The sequence below is a fragment of the Lagopus leucura genome, unplaced genomic scaffold, assembly GCF_019238085.1.
Source record: "Lagopus leucura isolate 7727_CA_CO unplaced genomic scaffold, USGS_WTPT01 Super-Scaffold_100004, whole genome shotgun sequence".
Taxonomy (NCBI): domain Eukaryota; kingdom Metazoa; phylum Chordata; class Aves; order Galliformes; family Phasianidae; genus Lagopus; species Lagopus leucura.
In genome coordinates, this window is record NW_024962264.1 from 67,867,963 (window position 1) to 67,893,678 (window position 25,716).

The following is a 25,716-nucleotide window of genomic DNA, read 5'->3' on the forward strand; positions in this document are numbered from 1 at the left end:
AATACCCAAAGAAATTACACCAAAATAAAGAAACCAGTCTTGTATATGTATTTTTTAAAAAAGATACATCAATTTTAGTGTATTTTTTCAAGCTTGCTGGACATCGTACTGAAGCACTGTAAAGCTGTCAGAGAAATTATATACTTTTTTTTCTGTTGTCAACCAAAGCGTGCTTTCATGGAGTCAATTAGCCACAGATTATGAACACACATCACTTGTCTGAGAATGAATTACAGTACACCCCAATAAACATACCCATCTTTGCTCACTGGTTATCCCCATGATGGGGATGGCATCAGATTTTCCTATCCAACCATAAAGGAAACTGCACGTTCGTGTTTCATCCTGCAAGTGTGCCTCTTTCAAATGCTGCAGTGCTACAGTGTGAGGGGAGAGAGGGTCATTGGTGTTACTGCTCTGGCGTGCAAACCTGGACATGAGCTCAGTGTGAAGACTGCATTTACACCGGTGGAAAAAGTTCGTATAAGCTGGGCTGGCATGAGTGCTTGGATCTACAATGGAGCCTATAACTGCTGTTGTATCTGATAGAGAACTGCAGTCAGCATCATCTTTACATGGCATATTATGTGCTTTCCACCGACCTTAGAGCCCTTTTTGAAGGTGGAGAGCCACAGTCCTATTGAGATTTTTTTGTTCGGTTGGGGGGTTGCTTTTTCTTTCCTCTCTTTTTTATTTTTTTTAATTTTTTTTTTTTTTAACAGGTGGGGAAACTGAGGCACAGAAAGGTGGTGTGATTTGCCCACAGCTGGTGGTAGACCTTGAAACCCCCAGTCTCTCTCTCAGCTGCTCAACTCCCACCTGGGACATGGTGGAATGGCTGTTTGCTTGGTTCTCTTGGGGGAGAACTGCATCTCCTCCAGGAGAGAGGGGAAAAGTGTCACTCTCAGTGGCAATGTCTGGCAGTGGGCAACAGCACCCACGGTTTCTGCCACCCCAAGAGGCAGGAGAAGCAAGGAACCCGAAATGGAGGGGCAGGAGTTTGCTGGTCAGGCACTGAATTGGAGGACACAGCTCTACAGGATGCATTCGTGTCTCTCTGTGGCTTTCAGGGCCTCGTGCATGCTGGCGGCAGAAAGTCTCCTGTTGATATTCCTGTACCTGCACCTCAGAAGGTTCCAGAAGGTAGTCCTCAAGTCTCGGTTAAAGAAAGCATAAATTAAGGGATTGATGAGGGAGTTGGTGTATCCCAACCAGAGCAGAGTCCTCTCCAGCCTCAGGGGCAGGCAGCTGCAGTGTATACCACAGATAAAAGGCCGAGCCGTTGACATAAGGAAGAAAGGCAGCCAACAAAATGTAAAAGCCCCCACGATTATACCAAGGGTCCTGGCTGCTTTTTGTTCCCGTTTGAAGATGGAAATATTCTTCCGGTCTTGCCGGAGCAGTTTGGAGAGAGTGGCACATTCCTCCACCGCCTTGGTGCGCTTGGAGCTGGGATGGCCGCGGCTGGAGGCCTCCAGGCAGTAGACACCCTCCTCTTCATAGTGCTTGGAGAAGTTCATAAAGCGGTGCTTCTCAGCGCTCACCTTGGCAGCTTTGTAGATCCGGCTGTACATGACGAGCATGACCGCCATAGGGATGTAGAAGGCGACCCCTGTGGAATAGACCGTGTACCCAAAGTCCTGGCTGATCAGGCAGACTCTTTCCACGGTGACGTTCTTAGCCCAGCCAAAAAGAGGAGGAAGCGTGATGGAGGCGGACAGGAGCCAAACGATGAAGACCATCTTGGCCATCAGCTTCCCGTTTTGTCTCACGGGATACGTCAGCGGACGAGTGATCCCCAGGTACCTGGAAGAGGAAGAGTTGCAAAGCTCAGGAGGGTTTTGAGGCATAAATACTTCTTAAAGAATCATAGAGTCCTTAGGGATGGAAGAGACCTCTAAGATCATCTGGTCCAACTGCTCCTCTGCCACCAGTATTACTCACTAAGCTGTGTCCCTGTGTATCACATTTATACATTTTGCTTAGTGTTGGGTGATTTTCACTCCTAACTAGTGGTGAGGCCCTGGAACAGGTTGCCCAAGGAGGCTGTAGATGCCCCATCCATGGAGGCATTCAAGGCCAGGCTGGATGTGGCTCTGGGCAGCCTGGTCTGCTGGTTGGTGACCCTGCACATAGCAGGGGGTTGAAACCAGGTGATCATTGTGGTCCTTTTCAACCCAGGCCATTCTGTGATTCTATGAACTTCAGCCCGGAAAGGGAGTAAGAAATGAATTTCCCAAGTGAAAACATTCCCAGGGATCTGCAGCATCTTCTGTGAAACTTATTTCATACTCCTTCAGCTCTCTTGCCTAAAAGCCCTGTTTCAACTATTCCCTGCTGCATTCTTGCAGCCTCTCCATGCATGATACAAGAAGTCATTGAATTTATGAGCACAATCTGGGACCCGCATGGTTTCCTTGGGAATAAAATTAAAGCTTAGTTTTCCACCAGAGATAGTTTGCACAGAGAACACGCAACAAATTCCAGCAGTAAGATGTATGCTCACAGAATGGTTTGAGTAGGAATGGACCTTTAAAGGCTATCTGGTCTCACTTTCCTGCAGTGAACAGGGACACCCAAGGCTCCATCAGGTGCTCAAACCCTCATCCAACATGACCGTGGGTATCTCCAAGGAGATGGGCTGTCCAACGAATGGAGGATCTTATAGGAGGCACCACAAGCATGCGGTGACCTGTGGGCACACGTGTTTTAGTGGCTGGAGTTCTGAGTTACCTTATTAGTGTACGTCAACCATCAGCTCCCCTATCAACAGCAACGCACGACTTTGAAACACCCCCAGTGTCGAAGGGGTTTGTATGACTCAGAAATTTTGTCAACTGTTAGTTGGGAAATCGCAGTTGTACAAATGAGTAGGGAATTAGCCACTGTCAGCAAGGGTTCCCACTGGAAAACTTCTGCTTCCTATTCACCCCCAGTGAGTGCAGCAAAACCCTCCAGCTGTTGTATGGATTTCTTCCACGTTACAGCCAGTTTCGTACGAGCCCTGCCTGCTGTCAGGAATTTGCAGGCATTTTTAGGCAGGATGGAGTCACCTCCTAATTGTCTTGGATAAACTGGGTCAGGCTGGAAAGAAAGTGAGAATGGCAGCTGTATGGGCAGTTTTTTGCTGAAAGCTTTCCCAGTGAAAAAAGGCCTTTTTTTTTTTCCAAAAGGAGAATTTCTGTGGAGAATGATACCCTTGATGTTTCAGTTATTTCTCTCCAACATTCCAGCCACCTCACTGTAGGTGTTAGCAGGTTTTTCTTCCCTGATTCTTTTCCCTTCTCCAAATCCTCCACCAAGAGTGGAAAAAGACAGAAATAAAAAATAATCCAATCTTCCCTTCCTTCACCAGCGCCAAATAAATTCTAAGCTGGAGTATTCTCCCCTGAATTCCAAATGAAATGAGTTCTACCTCACTGAATTACTCTTTACCTATTTTCCTCTGTATTTTCCTCAGCTGGCCTTAGTTGCAAAAAGCAAGGCAAACCTTACACAACCACCTACACTGCTGAGTGCCTCACACTCACACAGGCTGAAGGGCGGTGTTTGTAGGCACAAACTCAGTGCAGCCTCAAAGGAAAGCACTTCTAACTCCATCACCCCATGAGAACATGTCTGATCACTGCAGGGGAGTTGGACTCCACGACCTTTGAGGGTCCCTTCCAACTCAAACAATTCTATGATTCTATGCATTGAGATGAATGAGATCTGATGAGACAAAGATGGACAATGGGACTGGTTTTGGTGCTGAGCTTCCAAACAAATTATCTTCTCCATCTTCCTGCCTGATCCGAGCTTGGTGAGAAGTGATGAGCTTAGGTGGGAGATGAGGCTCCAAGGGTGCAGAGTTAGGACAACAGGCTGAGAGGGAATGGCCTCAAGCTGCATCAAAGGGGGTTCAATGTTGGATATTAGGAAGCATTCCTCCAAAGGAGTGGTGATGCACTGGCACAGGCTGCTCAGAGAGGTGGTGGGGTCACCATCCCTGGGGGTGTTCAAGAACCATGGGGATGTAGCACTGAGGGCAGTGGCTGTGAGCATGGTGGGGTTGGACTTGGTGATCCCAGAGGACTTTTCCAGCCTTAATGATTCTACGATGCTAACGAATGTCCCTCCTGCTGTAGGAACCAGCTGCAGACTGGATATCTTTGGAGCTAGGGGAACACCGTGCCCTGCTGCTACATCCCCAAACACAGCACGGAAAAAATAATCACTCCTTCACATATCCAGGCCAAGAACTTTGCACGCTAATATGTGCTGCACTGTGTGATATCCTTTGTTACGCTATTACCCAGTCTTCTTCAGAAGCTGATCCCACTCGGGATTTGCTGAAACTTCAAGGAATTTACAGGCTAGCCAAGCAAATTCACAGTGACAAGATTAGAAAGGCAGGCAAAGCCAACACATCTCTACTGTGGGTGCCTCGTGCCATCTCTGCTGGAGGAAATGGAGCCGTTCTGAAATCTTTGCTGATGGCTGTGATGAGAGCGGGGAGAACTCAAAATAGGGCAGCATCTGCCACAGAGCAGAGACAGGCACTGAAATTCAGATCAAATTCCCTCGCTTTGATTCATTTTCGTGTGTGTGTCTGTGTTGCTGTTAATCGTGTTTAGTGGTAACGAGGAATAAAGGGCAGTTCCCACAACAGGGATTTCCTCGTGCTTTGTGTGACTTTGCTGTTCCATCAGTTGCTCCAGCCTCCTGGACTGGCCACTTCAGCACATTCATTCCATGCCCAACGGCAGCTACTGGCTCCTTACATCAGGGATTAAATAATAAAGGGAAGGAAAACCTCCTCCAGGTGGAGAACAGCGGGCAGGTGGAGGTTGTGGCTTCATATATCCATCCCCAAAGCATCCCTGGGAGCTGCTCATCCTGCTGTAAATACACCACAAGGGTCTGCCTGGCCAGGGATACGTTCGGATGAAGCAACAGGAAAAGCAATCCAGCAAAATGCTGTGCAAGTTTCACCTCACCAACACTTTCATAGAATCATGAAGGTTGGGAAAGACCTTCGAGATCATTAAGTCCAACCACGAACCATCATCTATGCTCGCTAAATTTTCAGGAGGCATCCCTTCCACTGGGGACAATACCAACTTGGAGCTCATCATGGGGTAGAAAACACCAGGAAGAAGGGAGAGCCCCACAAGGATTGCCTAGGAAATGGATGGAGATTTCATCCTCCATTCCTCCACCAAGAAAATATAAAGCATTTTGAGGGCCTTCGTTTATCCACAGCTTGGATTCTTTACAGAGAGCTTCATTTAACCTGAGTATCCAAAAGGTTTTGGTTTGTTTTTTGTTTTTCGTAATAACGAATCTATAGCTTTGGCAGGCATTTATGTAAGAAAAACGTAGGGGAAAGATGGATGTTTCCAGCATTTTTCATTCTTGATTTAAAGGAAAATCAATCAAACGCCACTTCAGACAAGATTTATTCCACCAGCTTCAATCAGGAGGCTTTTAGAAAGCGCTCTGCATTAATAATCAATAATAGCAGCCTACATTTTAAAAGTAGCCATCATCTTGGACAAACTGAGCATCTTTTATATCTAAGCTAAGCAAAGAGTGAGGACACTTCAGCCATCAATAAAAAGGCAGAACCAGGCAGCTGCCCAGTGGTGCCGACCAATTCAGCATTCAGGAGGGCACCAGAGGAAGAATTCATGTACCCTAGGAGGTGCCAAGGGAAGGATGCACAGGTGCTGTCCTTTCTTCTTGCAGGGCAGGAGGAGCAGCTTTGGGGAAAATTCCAGCAAACCCTTCACTGAACAGCGCTTTCATCTCTTTTAGAGCAAGTATTGCAGGCTCTCTGCAAGCTCAGCAATCCTTTTGCTTCAGCTTTACATTAGCACAGAAGATGAAACGCGTGCTTTTGGAGATGTTTCTATCAGGGGTTAAGCCTCAAATCCCACCCATCCCAAGATCCTGGATCCACGCTCTCCCTCCATTCACCTCCATCAGGAGCCTGATGGGAATAGAGCAGATGAAGGCTTGATGAGGAGCAATGGTGACTTAAAGGGTGGTTCATGCAGCCCACAGCTCTTTCCTAGGGATACTTGAGGGAGAAAGCAGTGGGAAGTGCCTCATTCTCTCCTCAGGGAATCAGAGAACATCCAAAATATTCCCCTTCCTTGGGCATGGGATGGACTGAACCCAAGGTGAGCTTGGTCAAGAGGTTCACCCACCTATCCCTCTGTGTCAGTGGTCAGGCACTGGCACAGACGTTCCAGGGAGTGAGGAGCTTGGAAGCTGAATGAGATGGGTACAGGTGGACTGGCCCCATTCCTAGTCTCCTCTAGCCCAAATCCACATGCCCAGTCCCATCTTCATGGTGAAGGGCAGATCAGTGTCATCCAGGACATTTGCTTGCACTGTGCCTGCCCGCATTGACAGTGGTATCGGGCTGGAGAGAAGTGGCTAATATGTGGGGGGATGAGATGCAGTGATTTTCATATAGGGTCTGTTCTGTTTACTTGTGCGTTTGAGAGAGCGTTTGTGTGTAGGAGGAAAAGGGATAAAAAGGGAAGGGGGAAAAAAGGAAGGGGGAAAAAAGGAAGGGGAAGGAGAAAAGAAAGGGAAAAGGGAAATTTGGAAACTGAAGCCAATCTAGTTAATGTTCAGCTGCTGCTTCACTCCTCGTGCATCGAGAAGAGAATTTCACCTATTACTGCATTTGATCTCACTGACGCAGACACGCTTTCCTCCTGACTCTTCATACACCTGCTTTTCAGGAACAGCCTGTTTGTGAAAGCCACCAGTTCAGCCGCAGAGCTGTGAGGTTGGTGGGGATTTTGCTTTCTGAGCAGCAGCACCCCGTGCACAGCAGCGACTGGCAAAGGGCTCGGGTGCATGATGCTGCAGCAGCCAGCTTATGACTGACCCTCTTGCTTTGTCACCCACTGCCACACCTGGGTGAGCCACCAGGGAGCTGTGACAGTCACTGTGGCCAGGGAGCGCGTCTTGCCAACCCTGTCCCTTCTCAAGCTGCTTATCACAACCCAGCCTGGCTCAGCAGTGCCAGCACAAAACCAAATCACCCTTTCCAGAAAGCCAGCATGCGTTTCAGATCTGGATCCGTCCCACTGGCTCGTCAGCACAATGTCCCTAATGACGCAGGCTGCTATAATTAGACCCAGGGGGGTGCTGGCTTGCCTGAGTTGCGTTGCTTTGCCAGACATGCTCAGCCTTTCCCTTTGCACTCCAGGTGTGGGAGCTCAAACCAGCAAGACCACACTGAAACATGCGCTAGGCTACATCAGGGTTTTATGGAACTTGGGATGGGGTGGGGAGATGCCAGCAATCTTGGCCAAAGCACAGGTCCTGAGAGCAGCAGAGCATCCCATAGGGTTGGGCTACAGGAGCTCCATAACCTGAATGGCTCTGAATCTGTACACTTCTTTGGTTGAATAATTTCATCGAGCTGGACTCCATGATCTTTGTAGGTCCTCACCTGTGCCCTCCAACTCAGGATATTCTATGATTCTAACCTTATGAACCAACCCCCTTCCATGGTGATACAGATAGACAAAGGTCTAGCGTCAGGGCTCTGTTCTGCAAACCAAGAAAGACCAGCATGCTGTCCAAAGGGTGAGGATGAAGCAAGTACTTTAAGAAGTTACTTGAGCTGCAAAGGGCACCTAATTCATACAGAAAACCCTCACTCATCCTGTGCACTTGGAAAACACATGCAGCAGCACTGCAGAGAGAAGTTGTGGAAAACCCACCTCTGGAGGCATTCAAGGCCAATTTGGATGGGATCCTGAGATGTAGTGGTTGGCAGCCCTATCCACTGCAGGAGGGTTGGAGCTCAACAATCTTTAAGGTCCCCTCCAACCTAAGCCATTCCATGATTCTACGATCTTGATTCTGGTGGCCCTCAACCAACAGAAAATCCCCGTACCCAAGCACGCCGCTGCCCCATTTCCCTTACCTGTCCACGCTGATGATGCACAGGGTCATGATGGAGGCAGTGCAGCACATGACATCCATGGCGATGAACACGTTGCAAAACACCTTCCCAAAGAGCCACTCTCCCCCCACCAGGTCCGTGATGGTCACAAAGGGCATGACAGCGAAGGCCACCGAAAGGTCAGCGGCAGCGAGGGACACCACCAGGTAGTTGGATGGCTGCCGGAGCTTCTTGACAATGCAGACAGAGATGATGACCAGACCGTTGCCTGCGATGGTCATGAGGATGATAATGGAGAGCACAGCTCCAATGACAATCTTCTCAGTGTCCCCATAGAGCAGGATCTCCTCGCCGCAGTCCGTCGCGTTGGTGTGGTTGGAGGAAGGCAGGTCTGGCTCGGCAGGGACAGAGGGTTCCTCAGTCATGAATGGATTCGGGAGCGACTCCCGAGCTGGGTACTGCTGCTCTGCGTTCTCCACAAAGAGAAGATGGTGCTCCAGAAACCGCCGGGGGCTGCCCCTCAGCAACATGCTCTGAGCTCTCCGCAGCGGGCAATGGCACAGGCTTTCTCCCAGCAGTGACACCTCCAGTGGCAAAGCAGAACATTTTTATCACATGCAGGCTAAGAAAATAAAATATCACCTTCCAGCCCTACCTCTTGCCTCTCGGAGCTGCAGATGGAGCTCATGTGCTCAACGAGGAGCTGTTTCCCAAGTCTGCCTAAAGACGCACAGTTTGCTGGATCTGGAGGATGCTCGGAGGAAGCTTGCTCCACTTCTGAAGGAGCACAAGCTACCCAGTCTTCCCACAGCGGCTGCCTAATTGCCTACATGCTTTTCCAGCAGCACAGATAGCAGCAGCTGATTGCAATTGCTCATGGCATTAAGCACTGCTGCCAAGCCGTGATGCTGGGCTCGCACTTCCCATGCACATCCGTGTGCCCTGCACATACCATAAGTGAATGCAAGAGAGTGGGTGACAATCTCAGCCCCAGAAGGATGCCCATGCACCACCAGCTGCATCTCCTGCGTGTGTCAGTGCACAAACTTCACCCTACAAATCTATGCAGTGTCAACACGGTGACTGCACACACTGAGCTGCATCGGGAACACACGCAGCATCGCTGCCATCAGTACAGGCAAAAGGAGGGCTGGGGTATCCCTGAGCTGTGGGGTCCTCGATGTGCACACAAGCAAGCAGCAGTGCTCCCACCCATAACATTCATCCCTGCAAATATTTCCTCACCACCGATGGGGAAACTTTGGGGCGAGGCTCACCCTAAGCAGAGCTCTGAGCATCGCGCACGCCCTGCATCCTCCTTCTTTCTGCTTTCCCCTTGAAAGGAGTTCTATTTAAACCCAAGGAATCCCGCAGACCCCTCTCTCCCCCTTTTTGCATTCTACCCCCAGGGGGTGACGAGGATCCCGTCTTACCTGTGCCGAAGGGGTGAGACATCCTCCAGTCGAACCCCGCGATCTCCGGGCAGGAGAGGAGCCGAGAGCCCCCGGAGCATCATCCTCTCTCCCCTCCCCGGTCCCTCCCACCGCCTCCCTCCCGCCTCTCCCAACAGCTCTGCCTGAGCCCCAGGAAGAGCAAGGAGAGCACAGAGTTATAAGGGGGACAAAAGCAACGGCTGACACTGAATCAAGCCCTACCAGTGGAAAAGCTGGGGGGCACAGCTGGAAGTCGAGCAGCCATCCCTGAGCGCGGTGCTTCGGGTGCAACACAGCTCTGGGGCTGTGCAGGACCATCAGCATCCTTCCCCACTTCTTTTTGCTGAAAGGAATTTTGCAGGGAGGGGTTTCTCTCCCTCTTCCATGCCGTTCTTTTTTTCTTCCTTCTCCCCTTCCCCACTCCCTGCCAGTAGGAGGTCTCATATTCATACAGCTTTATGCTAAAGAGATGAGAACAGCTCAGGCTAAGCCTTCTGCTAAGGAAATGGAAACAGAGGAAAACCCAACCTAGCAGGAGCATGCAGCCACTTCCATGGGTTGTGCCTGGGAGCACTGGGCACTTCGTGGAGAACACACTTGGGGAATACAATGGGCACCTCTTAGCATCTTCTCTTTGCCCAGCCCAGCCCTATGCAAGCTCTCCCAGTGTGCAGCACCTGTGCACTGATCACGGGGAAAAGCAGCTTTAACCCAAGGTGCTGCACATTGTGATACCTCAGGTCATTGCCAGACGTTCCCTTCAAAGTGCATCTGAGAATGAAGCTGCATTGAGCTGAGCTGGGGCTCAGGCTGAGCTTACCACTTGTGTTTCTCCTTCGCTGTGTGTGTGGGAGGATGGCTAAAATAGCTGCCTTGCCAGGGCAGGCTGTGCTGAAGCGATGGCTCTTTTGCTTATTGCAGTAGAGGTTGCTGCAGCCAGGCATTAGGATGGGATGGGGTTGATCCCAAAATTTCTTCTCTGAAAGAGCCCTTCCCAAAGAAAAATCCAAGGGTTTCAAAGAAGCAAGTCCAGGCCTTGGTAGGGGGCTTGAAACTAGATGATCTTTGATGTCCCTTCCAACCCAAGCCAGTCTATGATTTGGCTTCTCTGTGCTTGGAAGGGTCTGTAGTAGAATATCACCCTCACACCCCTTGGAAATGGCTGGCACCAAGCCCTTGAAGGTGAATGAATTGCAACAAAATCCACTTTCTGACCTTCTGGGAGGGAAACCTGCAGCAGGGAACGTCTCTGTACAGCACCACAAAGCACGCTGCCTTTCCCCTTCCAGCAAACAAGAGATGAACCGGGCGCCCCAATCTCTGCCCATCTGTGTTCTTCCATCTTCACCAGTGGCCACTGAAGCGGCTATTTTAATAACTATTAATTGTCGACATTAATCTCTATTATCGCTAATAATGAGGTAAAAGTTATTAATATGCAAATTCTGAGAAATCTCATTAACTCCAAGGTCTTCGAGCTCCCAAAGTTTGTGGGATTAGCATCCCAAATTAGGCTTTCCCGCATTGCAGGTGTTGATATTTCTCCCTCTGAGGAGGCAGAACCAATCCAGAGCAATAAAATTATTCACTTGGCCCTATCAGTTTTCAAGGAGCATCAGTAGGGACTGCTTTTGCTCCTAGGGAGTATCAAAACCTTCTTTGATTTGGAAACAGGGGAGCAGACAATAATCCGACCCCATGGTTCTTCACTGGTGGCTGAGGTCAGGAATGAGGTTGCCCAGAGTGTTTTAAGGATCTGTAAAGCTTCCAATGTCACCTCCTCCCCAGGGGTTCCTCCAAAAGACATCCCTGTCTCCTGATGGGTCTATAAGCTCAATTCCCAGAGGTTCCAGCAAACACCATCTGGGTATTGTGGGTACCCAAGAAGTGGTTTAGGCCTCCAAGACACGGCAAAGCAAAATTAACCAGACACTTGAGTTGTCCAAGATGGCAGTGGAATACATCCTTCAAAAACCAACCTACAATGCTAAAAAGGGAAAAGAGTATTCAAAGAGTCCCTAAATGAGATATGTGGATGTAGAAAGGGATCAGTTTTGGTTGGACTGGGACAAGATTTCTTGACCCTCTTCCTCAGCATGAAGTCCTCAGCCCAGCCTAACATTCTCTACTCTCCCATTTCTTTGGCTTCCCCCCAGCAGCAATACAAGGCATTACCTTTCTACAGAATTAAGGTTGGAAAAGACCACTGAGATCATCAGAGCCAACCTTCAACCCATCACCACCACGCTCACAAACCCTCAGAAACTCATCCTCAGGGGAGGAGATGAAGGCACAGTGATGGGACACTGCTCAAAGTGCCCCGTGGGGACTCAGGGTCTGGTCCCATACTGTTGACAATGGTAGCCAAAGGATTTCAACAAGAGAATCCAGCTAGCAAAGAGCTTCCTGCATAAAATTCTCTTTCCATGTAAGGAAAAGCCAAAGGAGATTTAGGAAGTTCACAACCAATCTGTGATTTGAAGTTCTCAGAGCTAGGCTGTTGTGTTTTTTTTTTTTCCCCTCTCTTACTGGACATTTCCCCAAAATAGTCAGAAAAAAATAAGAACTTTTGTTACAAAGTGATGCCATGAATTGTGCTGCCAGAAGAGACGGGGAGCAACAGGGAGCCTTGTAGAAAAACACTGTCCCAAAGAGATGTGCAAACAGCTCATCTCAACCCAGAGAGGTGGAAGATGCTCCATCCCTGCAGACACCCAAGGTCAGGTTGGATGGGGCTGTGAGCACCTGATGGAGCTGTGGGTATCCCTGCTCACTGCAGGGACTGGGACCAGATGGCCTTTAAGGGTCCCTTCCAACTCAAACACTGTGATTCTATGAGATGGGTGTTATAGCATCAGGCATGGCCACACTCCCTCTGCTGGAGTCTGCACAGGCAGCAGACAGCACTCAGCTTTCAGCATTCACGTTGCCAGAGATGTGCATGTTTTGAATAACCAGGAGAAATTACCATTGGGAGTTACCCCTGCACCCCAGTGCAGCCAACCCATGTGCTGGTGACATCACAGGGTCTTCCTGATGGCCTGGAGAGATGCAAGTGATGAGGATGAGGCAAAAGGATGCAGGATGGGGAGGAGAGGAGCCCCCAGCAGCGCCTGGTGGTCTGCAGATCCAGGAGAGGAGAGAACTGCAAAACTTAGAGAGGAAAGGGTGAAAAAATGAGAGATTTAGTTGAAGTTTCTGATGCAAACCTCCAGCCACACAGTACACAGGCATAATCACTCAATTGCCAGCTTTTATTAGCAAGCTGCTATCATTACTGCCCAATCTTTACTCCGAGTGGTGGCCACATGTTGGACGTGCAGCACTTTCACCTACTGCTCTCCCATCCACCACCTCTGGGGTAGAGCCTGCCTTTAGATATCTGCAGTGACACGTGGACTACTTTATTTTGGAGGGGGGGGGGGCATATAAAGAACATACCATCCCACCTCCATCCCATCCAAACGAGAGATGGAACAAAGCAGGTGATACAGAACATGGGTGGACTTGGTGATCTCGGGGGTCTTTTCCAACCTTAATATTCTATGACTGTCCTGGTCGACCCTCTTCTAGATCTCAGCTGGATACAGACCTCTGGAGAACAGCAGGGAGGTTCCCCTAGGATGCCCCCACCAGATGGGACCAAAGCAATGGGGACCAACGTGGTGGTGGGCTGAGGACCTTTGGAGGTGGCAGATGCGTTGGGGTCAGGGAGCAAACAGCATTGGTTTGGAAATAAAACCCTCCTTGTCTTCTTTGGTCTGTCCCCTAGATGGCACCTGCTCTCAGCAGATTAAATCCCTGATGGAAAGCAGTAGGAAGAGATACATTAAAAACAAAACAACCCTAGAAACCTAAACAACAACAAACCGAGAAAAGCAAAGAAAGAAAACCCCAAACATCAAATGTATATATTTTGATCAATATATATATATATACTAAACAAAACCTAGAATTTATAGCTGTTTCATCATTTCTGCTGCTTTTTCCTCTCTGGGTGTTCAGTTCCCTCCTCAAAACACCACTGGGAGAAGGTTGCTGGCCTCACCCCAGATGCTTTCTGCAGCAGTGAGGGGTCATCTGGGGGCAAGAAAGGCCACCATCAGATCTCAGCACCTCCATGAACACTTCATCCTTATCGTTTTGGCTGAAGGATGTGAACCCCCACTCCTGCGCAGCAGCCATCAGTGTGTCCTGGTGAGGAAGGGAGGATGAGGTGCAGGGAACACGTCCCCATCTGACCCCTTCCATCCCGAGCACTGAATGGTGCTGACATTCAGGCTGACTATTCTTAGATCTGCTTTGAACAGGGCACTTCGCACCTCAGAGGGTTATGGCCCTGCCAGGCTGATGCCCAACAGCCACAGCCTCATGTGATGACAGCCAGAAGGCGAGATGTCCTGCACACCCCTTATCAGCTCCTCATGTATTTAAAGTCCTGCTGTAACATCAAGAACATCATTGCACTGCTTCGGCAGTTTTGCAGCCTTCCCAGTTCACCCCTGCACCCAGAATGGACCTGAGGGATGTCCTGGTTGAGGCCCTGTCCTGTGGGCTGAGGACGGAGACCACAGGGGAGGCACAGGTTTCCCTCTGGAGCTGTTGGATTCACAAACTGATGCATGAAGGTCTGCGTAGCAGCTGGCTTCTCCTTCCCTAGGGAGCCCATCTGCTCTTGGTTAGCTCATTTATCCCTTCCCAGCCATCACTGCAGTCTCACACATGGAAGAACATCATGCTGGGCCACTGGAATCATCCAAAGCATTTGGCTTTGACATCCCAACATCCAGCTCTGCACCCTTACTCACCTCAGACCAAGACTTCCAGACTTACTTACTACCATTGCTTACCTTTGTAGGAATGCCTCCTTTCATAGAATCATTAAGCTTGGAAAAGAAAAAAAAATCAAGTCCAGCTGTCAACACATCAGCACCATACCATCAGCCCTGTCAGGCTGGATGGAGCTCTGAGCACCTGATGGAGCTGTGGATGTCCCTGTTCATTGCAGAGAAGGACCAGGTGGCCTTCAAGCATCCTTAACTCAAACCATTCCGTGAGTCAGTTCTGCATGTCCAGGACAGACCAGTAAGAACACGTTCTGGCTTTCCAGTCATCTTGCTGGAAGTAGACAGCAGGCAGCTTCATACTGAGCACAAAACCCATCAGGGCCTCAAAATTTGGTGCTGTTCTCACACTGAGCAATGAAAAATCACCAGAACTGTCTCTGGGACCCATACAGTAGGGCAGAACATGCCTCAAGCCTCCTCAGAAGTGATTCTATCATTGCTAAGTTCTCAGCTGTGAGGGTCACACAATGCTGAGGAGTCTTTGGGAAGAGCTCTCAGCTGCCTTCCAGGTATCAGAGCTGTGTGCAATGCTCAGCTCTTAGCACAGAGATCTTGCTTTCTGAAGGATGATTCACTTGCTGAGTACAGGTGGTTGGAAATCACCTCTCACTCCTTCCTCCCCAACCCCACAGCCTGTCCACATGCATATGTAAGTTATTTGAAAGAGTCAGTTGTAGGGCAGCTCATGCTGACAGAGGGAAGAATTGATCCTCTGGCCAGAGACCTGTGAAGATGCAGAACCTTCCTCCTTGCAGAGGATGCCACCATGCTCGCGCTGTCCTATCTTTGCCTCAATCTCATGTCCACGTCTGCAGTGCAAGACTCTTGAGGACCCTGGTAAACTACAGGGAACTGGAGAGAAACTGTTCAAGCTTGGGTTCCATATAGATAACTAGTGACATCATTTCCAGGTAACAGAGCTCATCCTCAGGCTCCCACAGTGCACCACCTCACTAATTTGAGGCTCGTCTCCACATTGGGCAACGCCAACACAGAGCCATAAAGGCAATGGTAACCAGGCCTTGACTCTCTCGGTGCACTGCATCAGCTGAAAGGTGCAATTATTTCTTGTTCTTCTCCATTAACCATAGCATATCTCATGTTGGAAAAGACCCATGAAGGCTCACCACATCCAACACCTGGCTCCACGCAGGACCACCCAAAAATCAGACCCTAAGACACAAAGCAATCCCATTGTGGCTGCCCAGACTCCTGCCTACAAGATAACGCGTCTATTTACTGTCACAGTTGAGATGCTCAAATACTGCAAGCATTGGGGATTACAGAATTAATCTCAGCTACAGGGATACCCACAAATAACCAAAGAAATGCATACATCTGTGCGGGACAAAGACCCAAGCTGTGCTGGGAGCTGAAGGTTAAATAAAGGACACCGATTAGGCATGAAGTAGAAATATATAAACAGTATATTTCTTTTTATTTTGCTTTTAAATACAATTTCCTTACACAATAAAGGAATCCCCTTTCCCCCACCCTCCCCACGTCCCAAAGCAACTCTTATCAAAAGAAATCACCCACTGTAAAATCAACACTAGATAGAGGCATGCGCTTTGAGAGCATATTTAGCAAGTGCAACATCTATAGGTCCTACCTCCATAAATAGGAACGTGTGCTTTCCCTCACAATAGTTCCCCAGCAACCTGGGGAACAAACTTCCCAGACACCAAACCCAGAGATGTTTAACCAGCTATGTGCCATGCTGCAGGAGAAGTGGCGCCAAGGGAGGCGGTCAGTGGGGTTTGGGAATCTTTGAGGTCTTTTCCAACCTTAATGATTTTGAGAGCAGAACGGGGGAAAATGAGGAAGCATTTGAGATGCAGCCCCCTTCTCAGGTGGAACCAAGGGTTTGGTTTGCACTCATGTAGGACCACACATTTTGGGAAGGAAGGTTGCTGGATGTCTTACTTTAAGACAAGCCTTGCTTTTAAGGGTAATTCCTGTGCGGAGAAAAGGCACAGCCCCACATATCGTTGAAGAGGATAGAGGAAAACAGAGACTAAACAATTCTGAAAGTAACAGAGCACAAAGGCATCTGACTCACTGAATCAGAGCAGCTCCACCAAATGCACGAGGCTGACATCCTGCGGGGGTCAACAGCACGATGGGTTTCTCACTCTCCAGCAGCTGCATCATGCTTTCTCCCACCCTAGGATGGGAATGCCGTGGTCCCACATTTGAGAAGCTCAGAAAGACATGACGACACATTAATAAATGAAAAATGAAATGGAAAGGTGGCCCAACTGCTCCTAAAGGTAAGCAGTTCACGGAGGAAGGGCACGCTGCGTTGCTCAGATGTCCACACCAAGGGCTGCACCCTTTGCTCCATTGGGCAGGACCAGCATGGCCATGTTATACCACCACTGCCTATGTGGACAGTGGCAGAAACCGCCCAAGTCATCCAACCTGGTGAAACCAATGTAAATTTGATGCTGAAACAGCGATTGTTGCTGATAGGCATGGTGACAGCTGATCACAGCCACCAGCGAGCTGCCGAGCGCTGAAACCAATACCCCAGCTGCTGAATTTGATACACTGCTTCTCAAAGCCCACATCACGTAGCTCCACTACTGCCACAGACCTTCTGTTTTGACGTGCGAGAAGCAGAAATTCAGTGGAGCTCAGAGGTTCAGAAGGAGAGAATTTAATTGCCAACTATTTTTTCCAACTCTTTGCCATTTTGTTCACTTTGAGACTCCCACCTGGGGCAAAGCAAGGGATGGTGATGGCCCTTGTGTAGCAGCAAGAAGCGTCACATGGAGGACAGAGATGCCACACGCATCCCCTCCTCCTGCAAGCAGATCTTTGCAGCACAGATGCAGATGGGGAGCAGAAGGCAGCACGTCCCTTGGGACAAGCTCTTAATATTTAACACTGCATCAGAACTGTGCCAAGTGATCCGAGCTCATGCAGAGTTTTCTACAAGGGAGAGAGTCACAGCCAAGGATTGTCTTTGCTTGGAAGGAAAACACACAAAAGCTGAAAAGGAAAGTGCTAATTTGTAGTTCTTAAGCATGTGCTCAGGCAGCTCCCTTGTATGTCTGCTCCTTACACCATATTGATGGCTTGCTCTTTGCAACTAGAGCCAGAGCCAGTAGTATAATGGTCAGGGTTGGCATTTAAATGCCTCAATTAGATATGAAAACAATTAGAGAAGGTTATTCTCTTCTAACATCCACAGGCTGCAGCACAGATAGAAAACTGGGCAAACCCCTCCCATACTGCCTATTTAAATTGTTTTGGAAGCATGACAGATGAAAAAGATGACAGCCCGACTGGAACACTGTGCCATAAAGTAATCAACTAAAGAGATGCAGAAGACAGAGCAACAGCAGGACAATTACAAATCCTTCCTAATTGCCCATTATGGCAGAGCGAGCCCCAAGGGAGCAGCCGCTGCCACGCTGCTGCTCAAACACAGGCTCGTGTTCTCCAGAGAAAAATACCCACTCAGCATTTTGTCAGCATTCCTGCAGTTGGGGATGCCAGAGAGCTTCCAGGAGAGAGCTGGAGAAGATGAGATCTATGTCAGGAGATGGCATCAGAAGCAGTGAAAACACTGAAGTTTCGGAGGAACGCACAAACGTTTGAGCCAACTCCCATTTTTTCCCCTGTTAGGCCATTTTGGTGATAACATACCAAAGGACAAATACAGAAAACAGTGGATAAGATTAAGGATAAACATGAGCACGCCCCAACCGATGGGGCAGATCCTAGTCTGTGACCCAGTAAGTATCCACGTGGAAGGAGCTCCAGGTGACACAGCATGTCTCAGGTTCTCCTCCAGCATCTTCTGCAAGCGTTATCCAACTTTGACCAACTTCATGTATTTTTCTGTTGTCGTTTTGCTTCTGTCCCCAAAGAAGGTCCAGAAAAAAACACAGTTCAGCAGCAGTTTCTGAAGCAGACAAATACAACATGCAAAAGTCTACGAACTGTTTCAGTCTTGGGGATGGGGACCTTTGAAGGACAATTATTTGAACCACAGCATGTGGGTGCGATCGTCTACCGTATTTGTTTTTTTGGAGCATCCCAGTTCACACAGGTCATCCGGAAGCACGCATCACATCTCACAGCTGTTGGATTCATCTTGAAACACTTCACCAGGTGGTACAAACTAGTTGAATTCGTTTTCTCCACTCCCATCCTTCCTCAGTGATGCCTTGACGTATCACCCAACTCCAGTTTGACATTTATTAATAGCTTCAGATGTTGATGCCAGAGAACGCGGGGGGTTGTTGTTAGTGATGTTGCCAGACTTGCTTGCTAAGCAATCCAGAAAGTGCTATATTGCCTGTTCAGCAGCCCATGTTTCAACAACTGCCCTTCATTTACATGGAGAAACAACTATTTCCATACATTAGAGCGTCAACATCATCTTTGAAGGCAATAAAACGAGTCTCAGACCAACAAAGCTATTCAGGTACAAATCCAATTTTAATTATCAAGCTAATTTCTAGCTCCTACATTCAGTGCAAGGATCAAAAACTACAAATTCAAGAGTAGAAATTTATTCTATTCTCAGTTTCCAATTGCTTTGGCAACTGTCAGAAGACAACTCCCAAAATGCATTTATTCCAGAAGCATTCTGCGACCTCTGTGGTTCCAGGTGAGCATCATGGACTCTCAAAAGCTACCAACATCCTTCAAACCCAACTCTTTGGCAACAGTTATACATAGCATTGTGCGTATATAAAGAGCTTATAATAAAACTTCTTTTACATTCTAATTGTCTTAACCTTCACAGAAGTATTAAAGTGCTCGATCAACTCTGAACAGTCCCTCCTTCCCTAGTTAGCCTACTTCCTGGAGATGCCTGCCTACACTTACGTCAGCAAAACCAGAAGCAAACAAGAGAAAAGGTACTCGTAGGAGGAAAATCCTCTGCAGGACCACTGCAACTCCTCAACAGCCATGAGGCCTTGGTAGTCTTACATCTCTCCGTTACCCACATCTTTAGACACGGGTCCGAAATATTCACACAGGCTAAACCAGCCCCCCATCACTTGATTCTTTGGCCCCACACATTCTGTAGAAAGAAAACTTTGCAAAACAGAATCCTAGGGATGCTACTGAGAAAACACAAACACTGAAGTCATACTGGCAAAGCAACAGCAATGAATCCCCAACCCAATAATTGTGATGGCTATTTAACTCCCCCCAGTTATCTGGATTTTAAGTGACCTTCAATTAAGTTTGACTCAAACCAACGTTTTCAAATTGACACTTTTTTGGTCCTTGTGAGCAGGGACTTGGAGGGCGCATCTCAAAATTAATTCTTCTTGCAACACTTGCATGCCAGCCCATCTCAGCTACTCTGCACTGGAGGAGATTTCATCCAGGGCCTCGGAGAGGACCAGAGGTTCATCCCAGCAAGCACACTGTCTCCTCCTTCCAGCCACAGCACCCACAATACAGTTCAAACTACCCTGCAGGATGACTTCTCTCAGCCAAGAGCTGAGACACCAGCAATGTACTCCCAAGATAGGTAATAGCTTACTTGACCATAAGTTAACACTTGTCATTCTAGTTCTGGTTAAATATAACATCCCCAGCACACAAGCATTGTCAGGCCTGTGCAATTGCTCTTTCACAATAAGTACTTAATTGTTTGCTGTCATCTTTTTCTGTTGACTGGAGATCAGAGATGCTTTTACCGCCTCCACCCAGTCCCCAAAATCCTGTTTGCCTATTGCTCACCTTCTCTTTCTACATGTAGACCTTGGTAATAGCCATCAGCAATTTCACCACAAAAATGAATCAAAGCCCAGAAAACATTGATGAAGGCAGTCAGAAGCCATGCACAGATTTGCACTTAGTATCACACCACTGGTCAGACATCACGTGAGTTACCCCTGCTGCCTTCAGGACCAACTGAAAGCCCAATGTGTGACGTTTACCTGCTTTCATCTGCTGGAGTGTTACCTTGACCTGCAGCCTTCTCAGCATTCACAGAGAATGGGCTGTGACATGAAGGCCTTGCTGCTGCTTGGCTTGCTATGAAAGCTGACAGCTTTCCCTGTGTTAGCTCTGGGATGCAGTGACCATGCCCACAAGGGAGCACATTTAACACTCTCTTTCATTAAGATGAAGAAAATAAACCTTTTCACACACATGTGAAAACCATAGGCGACTGCATCGAGATGAAATACCACCTGATATTTAGCACAGAGACAACAAATCATCAGCGGCTCGAGTCTGTTCGTATGCTGAGAAATTTTCTCTGCAGCTCTCTTCCCTCTCATTGCAAAGTTGGCCTTCCTCATCGTGCAGAGAAACACCCAACCCGTAGGGAACCGAGCAAGCAAGCAACATTTCTCTCTGCTAATTTACAAAACAATTTCCCCTTTTCTCATTTTTTGCTGTTTTGAAAGTTTGTCATCATCAGGACTCCACTTCCCTTGAAGTTTTGCCTGCAATCTGTAGCGTGCAGCAACGGGCAGGCATTGACATAAAGGGCAGCTGGTTTCACAGTACTTCAAATAAGAAAACTGACCACTGTACAAGCAAAATTAAATAAACTGAAATATAAAAGACTGCAGAAGTTAGATTCATCCAGAAATATAATATAATGTCTGGGAGCAGGGGAAAAAACTGGAGATTAGTCACAGAACAGAAACAATGAAATGAGCAACAAATATTGATTAGGCAAAGGAGGAGAACTTTCATTGCATGCTGTACATTAAAATTAAATGCAAAATTCACATATCAGACCACCAAGACAGAATGATGAAGGTCTCAAGCCATGGGAAGAGGAAAGTAAAGAAACATCTTGAATAAAGAATCATGGAAAAATAATAGTAAACAAGCAGCTTCAGAAGAAAAAAAAAAAACAAGGGACCATACAACAAATGAGAAAAAGCAGCACTAAAGCAGAGAACAAGTATATGGTCAAGACACCACAGGTAACACTGATTGCACAAAACACTTCTGATATTTTGAAAGAACCAGGCCTATTTGAATATCTATGCAAAATATATACACAAATCCATATGTATATATGTACACAGAGGCACTACTGTACATATGTATATGCAATCATTAACACAACTGCCCTTCAACAAGTTTCAGCATCTGACTCTGGGTGCAAGCAAGGACGTTGCAGTTGTGCAAAACTACACTTCTGTGTTTGATTACCAAGTGGTAAAATCAGAAAGAGCCAAAATAATTCAGACCCAGATGCAGTTCCACCAACATCACCACGTGAGCCCAATTTCTGAATGCTTCCAGGTCATCTGTGGGACTTAAATACTCATCCAAAGCTGTGGGTTGTATCAGTACAAACTAACTTGTTTCCAACCCTTCTGCTAATGAGTCTGAAGAGACAGTCAGACATTTCCCCTAACAACAGTTTGCTATGAGGCCATCCCACTTGGGATACCAATTTGGGAATGCTGGATTAATAGGAAATGGAATTCAAAGGCCAAACTAAATAGGACTGTCATTCTGTAAAAGGGTCAGCTGTTGTCCTTACAGTGCTTTGGAAAAAAGGGACGTGATGCATACAAAAGGGATTTTCCCCCACCCCTCAAACAAGGGTACACACAACTCTGAATGCATGCTCCAACTGTATGGCATGCTGTTTTTCCAGGGTTTCCAGCTTTGGGATGAGAAAAGTGGCATTTCCATCGAGCTTGCTTGCCTCACAGCTCCAAAGATCACTGGCCTCCCAAGTCCATGGCTGTTTTGGTCTGACACTTCAATGCTCAATTGGTCTTTGATATGTGCATTACCAACGCCATATTAGAGCAGAAAGAAAGTGGTGAAAGAAAGAACTGCAGATAGACTGTCCTATGCCTTGGCAAAGACGCCCCATCCTTCCAACTCCAAGAGAGCCATCCTCACAGCTCCGCATGCAGCAGATCTTGTTTAGTGCTCTGCATCCATAGCATCCAAGTACTTGGCTTCAATGATTCTAGGGAGCAGGTTATACCTAAGAATGAACCAGAGAGAGTGCATTAGAAACTGTTCAATTCAAGTGTTTTGTTTGCCAAGTCTGATTTTCATTTGCCCGCAGACACATTCATGTTTTGTGCTGGGGAGGCAAGCAATAGCTTCCTGCTGTCCCCAGCTTGCTAGTGGATGGATTACTTGTCCATAGGTCACAATTTATATCCTGTTCCTGTTTTCTTAAGCACTCTCCCTACAGTTTTCCAACACACAAACCATGCCTGATGCAGCCTTACATCCAGTACAACACTTTGAACAGCAAGCATTGAGGGTTCACAGGAGAAACCCTTCCCAAAATTTCAGGGCTGGCACAAGCTTTAGGATACAAGGGTATTTATCTTGCATTTCCTCAGTCCTCCAAGTACATCAGGTCACTCTTTCCAGCTCTCCCCACGAGGAAGTTTTAATGGGAACCCAGCAGCTTCAGAGAGTCTTTTAATAAGCACAGAACACATCAAGACTTGAGATCAAGAAGTTGAGCAGGGCAGTGACATTCCAGCTGCTGGTAAGGCTCCATGCCTACCCAGCCCTTAGCATCCATTTGATCACGGAGGTAATGATGCCTCTATTCTCTTGCTTTCCTGTATTCTGGGGGGTTGTTTGTTTTTTGTTTTGGTGTTTCATTTTTTTTGTGTTTTTTGTTATTTTCTTCCTCCCCACAAACACCTTCATCAATTAATGTATTTGGGTGAGAAATGAAAGCCACTAAGAACATGGTAGAAAGCTGCTCTCATCAGATCCCACGGCACATTTGTAGTTTGACACTTTTCTTGTTTAAGAAGGAAGCAATTCAGCTGTTCTAACAGTGTACAGTGCTAGAAAGCCTGTTTACAACCTGAAGGGTCTTTTCAAAGAGCTAGAAAAGAGATCCCAAACAGCACTTGCTGCTGAGAAATGCCCCACCTGCTTCGACTGACCTGCCATGAAGTAAAATGCTTGAAAGCTGTGAAAGCACAGAAACAGAATGTAGAAAGATTCTTCCTCTCAGAGCAACTTTAAGTACGTCCCAGGGCAGGGATAGGAGTGTAACAAAAAACACCAGACACCCCCCAGTTTTGGCTCAACGCTTGGAATTGGGCACACCAAAAAAAAATATCATTTTCTCCCAACAGACCATTCCACTGCAATAGTAAGTCACCGAAATCAGTTAGTTTTCAACACTGACACTGGAAAAACATTGGACCCAGTAAATGACAACGCAAAGCACGTGTTTAATGCAGTTGGAAGGAAGGGAATGCAGCCTTGAGACAAGCAAACCATATGGCAAGTTTTCTGGATGGGACACCGAGCTGTGACTCATTCAGCTGGGTTTGATTCTTGACTTTGACCCCTGGCTATTCTCCTCTTCCTCCCTCTGCTTCTTTAAAAAAGCATTTCTTCTTTTCTGCTTCATCTATTTAGAGCGCCAGATCTCCATGAGAAAGTCATTATTTGCTACAGAGCTAAGCATCATGGTGCAGCCTTCTCAGCTGGAGCCCACAGACATTGCATGAAAGCAATGTGGAATTCAGAAGGAAGGAAGCAGAGGGCAGCTTTCCATTCCAGGTATTCCATTCCATTTTCCCCTTAGCAGCAGGGCCAATTACAAAGGCTATTTGAAAAGCTGCTCTGGCAAGAGAAACAACTTAGTAGATATAGCATAAGATGACAGTGCCTTATTTAGTCAAAGAAAACATGTATTTGCACCATTAAATTACCCAGCTTTTTGAGAAATTCAGGTTCTCTGACACAGCATTCTCCACAGTAATTTACCTTATAACAACTTATATTAACTGAATATTTATACCTGCCCAGAGATTGTGAATACCCCATGCTTAGAGGTGTTCAAGGCCAGGTTGGATGGGGCCCTGGGCAGCCTGGGCTGGTATTAAACGTGGAGGTTGGTGGTGGCTCTGCCTGTGGCAGAGGTTAGAGATTCATGATCCTTGAGGTCCCTCTTCCAACCCGAGCCATTCTATGATACTGTGACTTCAGTAAGAATGCCCTGAATTTTCTTTCCTATACTGAGATACTCTGCAGAGGCTTGGAATTCCCACAAGAATCCGTCATCCACAAATTATTTGCCAGCCATTTAACCAGGCATCCCTAGAGCCACCTACCTGAATGGTGGGAGAGCATCTCCTACCAGAAGAGCAATTATTTCAGTGCTCTCTACTGGCTGGTTCATCTTCAAACACCCAGCCCAAATAGCTCTAACTGGGATCCTGCTGAAAGCCATGGCAGCTGACATTTGCTTTTGTTTTGGAAAGAACTGAACCCAGCTTTACCAGCCAAGAGGATTGCCACCACAATAGCTGCTTTTGCAGATTATCACATCAGGAGCACTGAGCTTCCATATCAGATGCAAAACCTCCAGCACTGCGAGCTCAAAGAGAACTAGATATCACTGGATGCCATACAGGCCTAAAAATAATCAAATGGACTGGAAGGAGATATGTTCTGAGATCTTATTAAGGCTTCTCATTACAGCCTAAGAATGGAGAAGAAAGCATGATTTAACTGAAGAATGATGGACAGACACTGTTTAAAGAACATTAGGAAAACATTAAACTTCAATGATTCTCTTTCAGGGATTGGACACGATGATCATTAAGGGTCTCTTCTAACTCACGATATTCTGTCCCTGAATGAGGATTGCAAGATATTGTGGGGTTCCTGTAGTTTTATGTTAGATGCATTTTGAAGATTTCAGGTGGTCTGTCTGAGCTGATTACTTACAATGGCATTCAGCAACACAGGTGGTCTGTAAGGTCACTGCATCCCAGCACTATATAAAAGATAAGGATTCCTTCCTCTTTACATTCATGTGGTGCAAAAGAAAGTTTCCAGCTCTGCCCTGACTGCAGGTTTTGGGGAATCAGAATGCAAAGCAAGATGGAGCATTCTCAATACCAAGAGGAAAGGCTCAGATGACTGCAGCTACTCAGGAAGACATGTGCTCACAGGCACTGCAAAGGGAGACCCAGGTGCCTCTTTGCCAGCTAAAAAGTGACAAAGCAGACCACGTCCCTTTGCACAACACTTTGTGTTATTAAAGTCAAAGGCTCTCTGTGCTATTCCTCCTCAAGCCATCATGTACTCAGGAGACCACTGTGTCTCCTCTTCAACCACTCAGGCTTCCAACAGCTGGAAGACAAGAAGCATTGGAGATAGTAAAAAATACAGCCAAGCTTTGTTGGGAAGAGTTTCTTACCTGATTGGGATCATTCCTATCATGATGAGTGGGAAGATCATCTTCATGTAGGGCAACGGTGACATGCCAAAACCACAGAGGATGAGGAGCTGCAGGACCTGCAAGCCTGTGAAATAGTGGATCTTTCTCTGGGGCACTCTGCGGATGTAATGAGTCGGAGGATAAGCAGTCTGGGAAGAGAAGAATGATGTCTGAGAAATGCAGCAACCTGGACTTGTGACTGCAGGACACAACGCAGGCATCAGAACAAGGGTTTTAACAAACCCAGTTTACACCACGCTGTGCATTAACAGTCCTTAATGTGCTCAACAGCTGAACGTAGGATTTGTAGGGTTAAAGCATGCAACAACCTGACTG

The 25,716-nt window shown here is 47.3% G+C and overlaps 2 protein-coding genes across 6 annotated transcripts in view; both read right to left on the reverse strand.

Annotated features, from left to right (window-relative positions):
- Window positions 1–1,034: 1,034 nt before the first annotated feature.
- Window positions 1,035–8,448, reverse strand: LOC122180379 (5-hydroxytryptamine receptor 7-like). The gene is made up of 2 exons (XM_042871991.1): window positions 7,940–8,448; window positions 1,035–1,806 (listed from the first exon to the last, which is right to left on the reverse strand). Exons 1-2 carry the CDS (start codon window positions 8,446–8,448, stop codon window positions 1,035–1,037), a joined length of 1,281 nt encoding a protein of 426 aa, XP_042727925.1.
- A 10,263-nt stretch (window positions 8,449–18,711) lies between these two features.
- SLC4A11 (solute carrier family 4 member 11) overlaps window positions 18,712–25,716 on the reverse strand; it is a 132,561-nt gene continuing 125,556 nt past the window's right edge. For all 5 annotated transcript variants that reach the window (XM_042870991.1, XM_042870990.1, XM_042870993.1 and 2 more), the window contains 2 exons: window positions 25,360–25,529; window positions 18,712–22,149 (listed from right to left, as the gene is read on the reverse strand). In XM_042870991.1, the coding sequence (XP_042726925.1) occupies window positions 22,086–22,149; window positions 25,360–25,529 (234 nt within the window). In that variant the 3' untranslated portion in view covers window positions 18,712–22,085. The remainder of the gene's footprint in view (window positions 22,150–25,359; window positions 25,530–25,716) is intronic.

Excerpts from the sequence above, each read along its gene's own strand:
- LOC122180379 (XM_042871991.1), bottom strand. The coding sequence starts at position 8,448 with ATGTTGCTGAGGGGCAGCCCCCGGCGGTTTCTGGAGCACCATCTTCTC. Across the intron at positions 1,807-7,939 it reads TGCATCATCAGCGTGGACAG|GTACCTGGGGATCACTCGTC; the intron begins GTAAGGGAAATG and ends TTCCTCTTCCAG.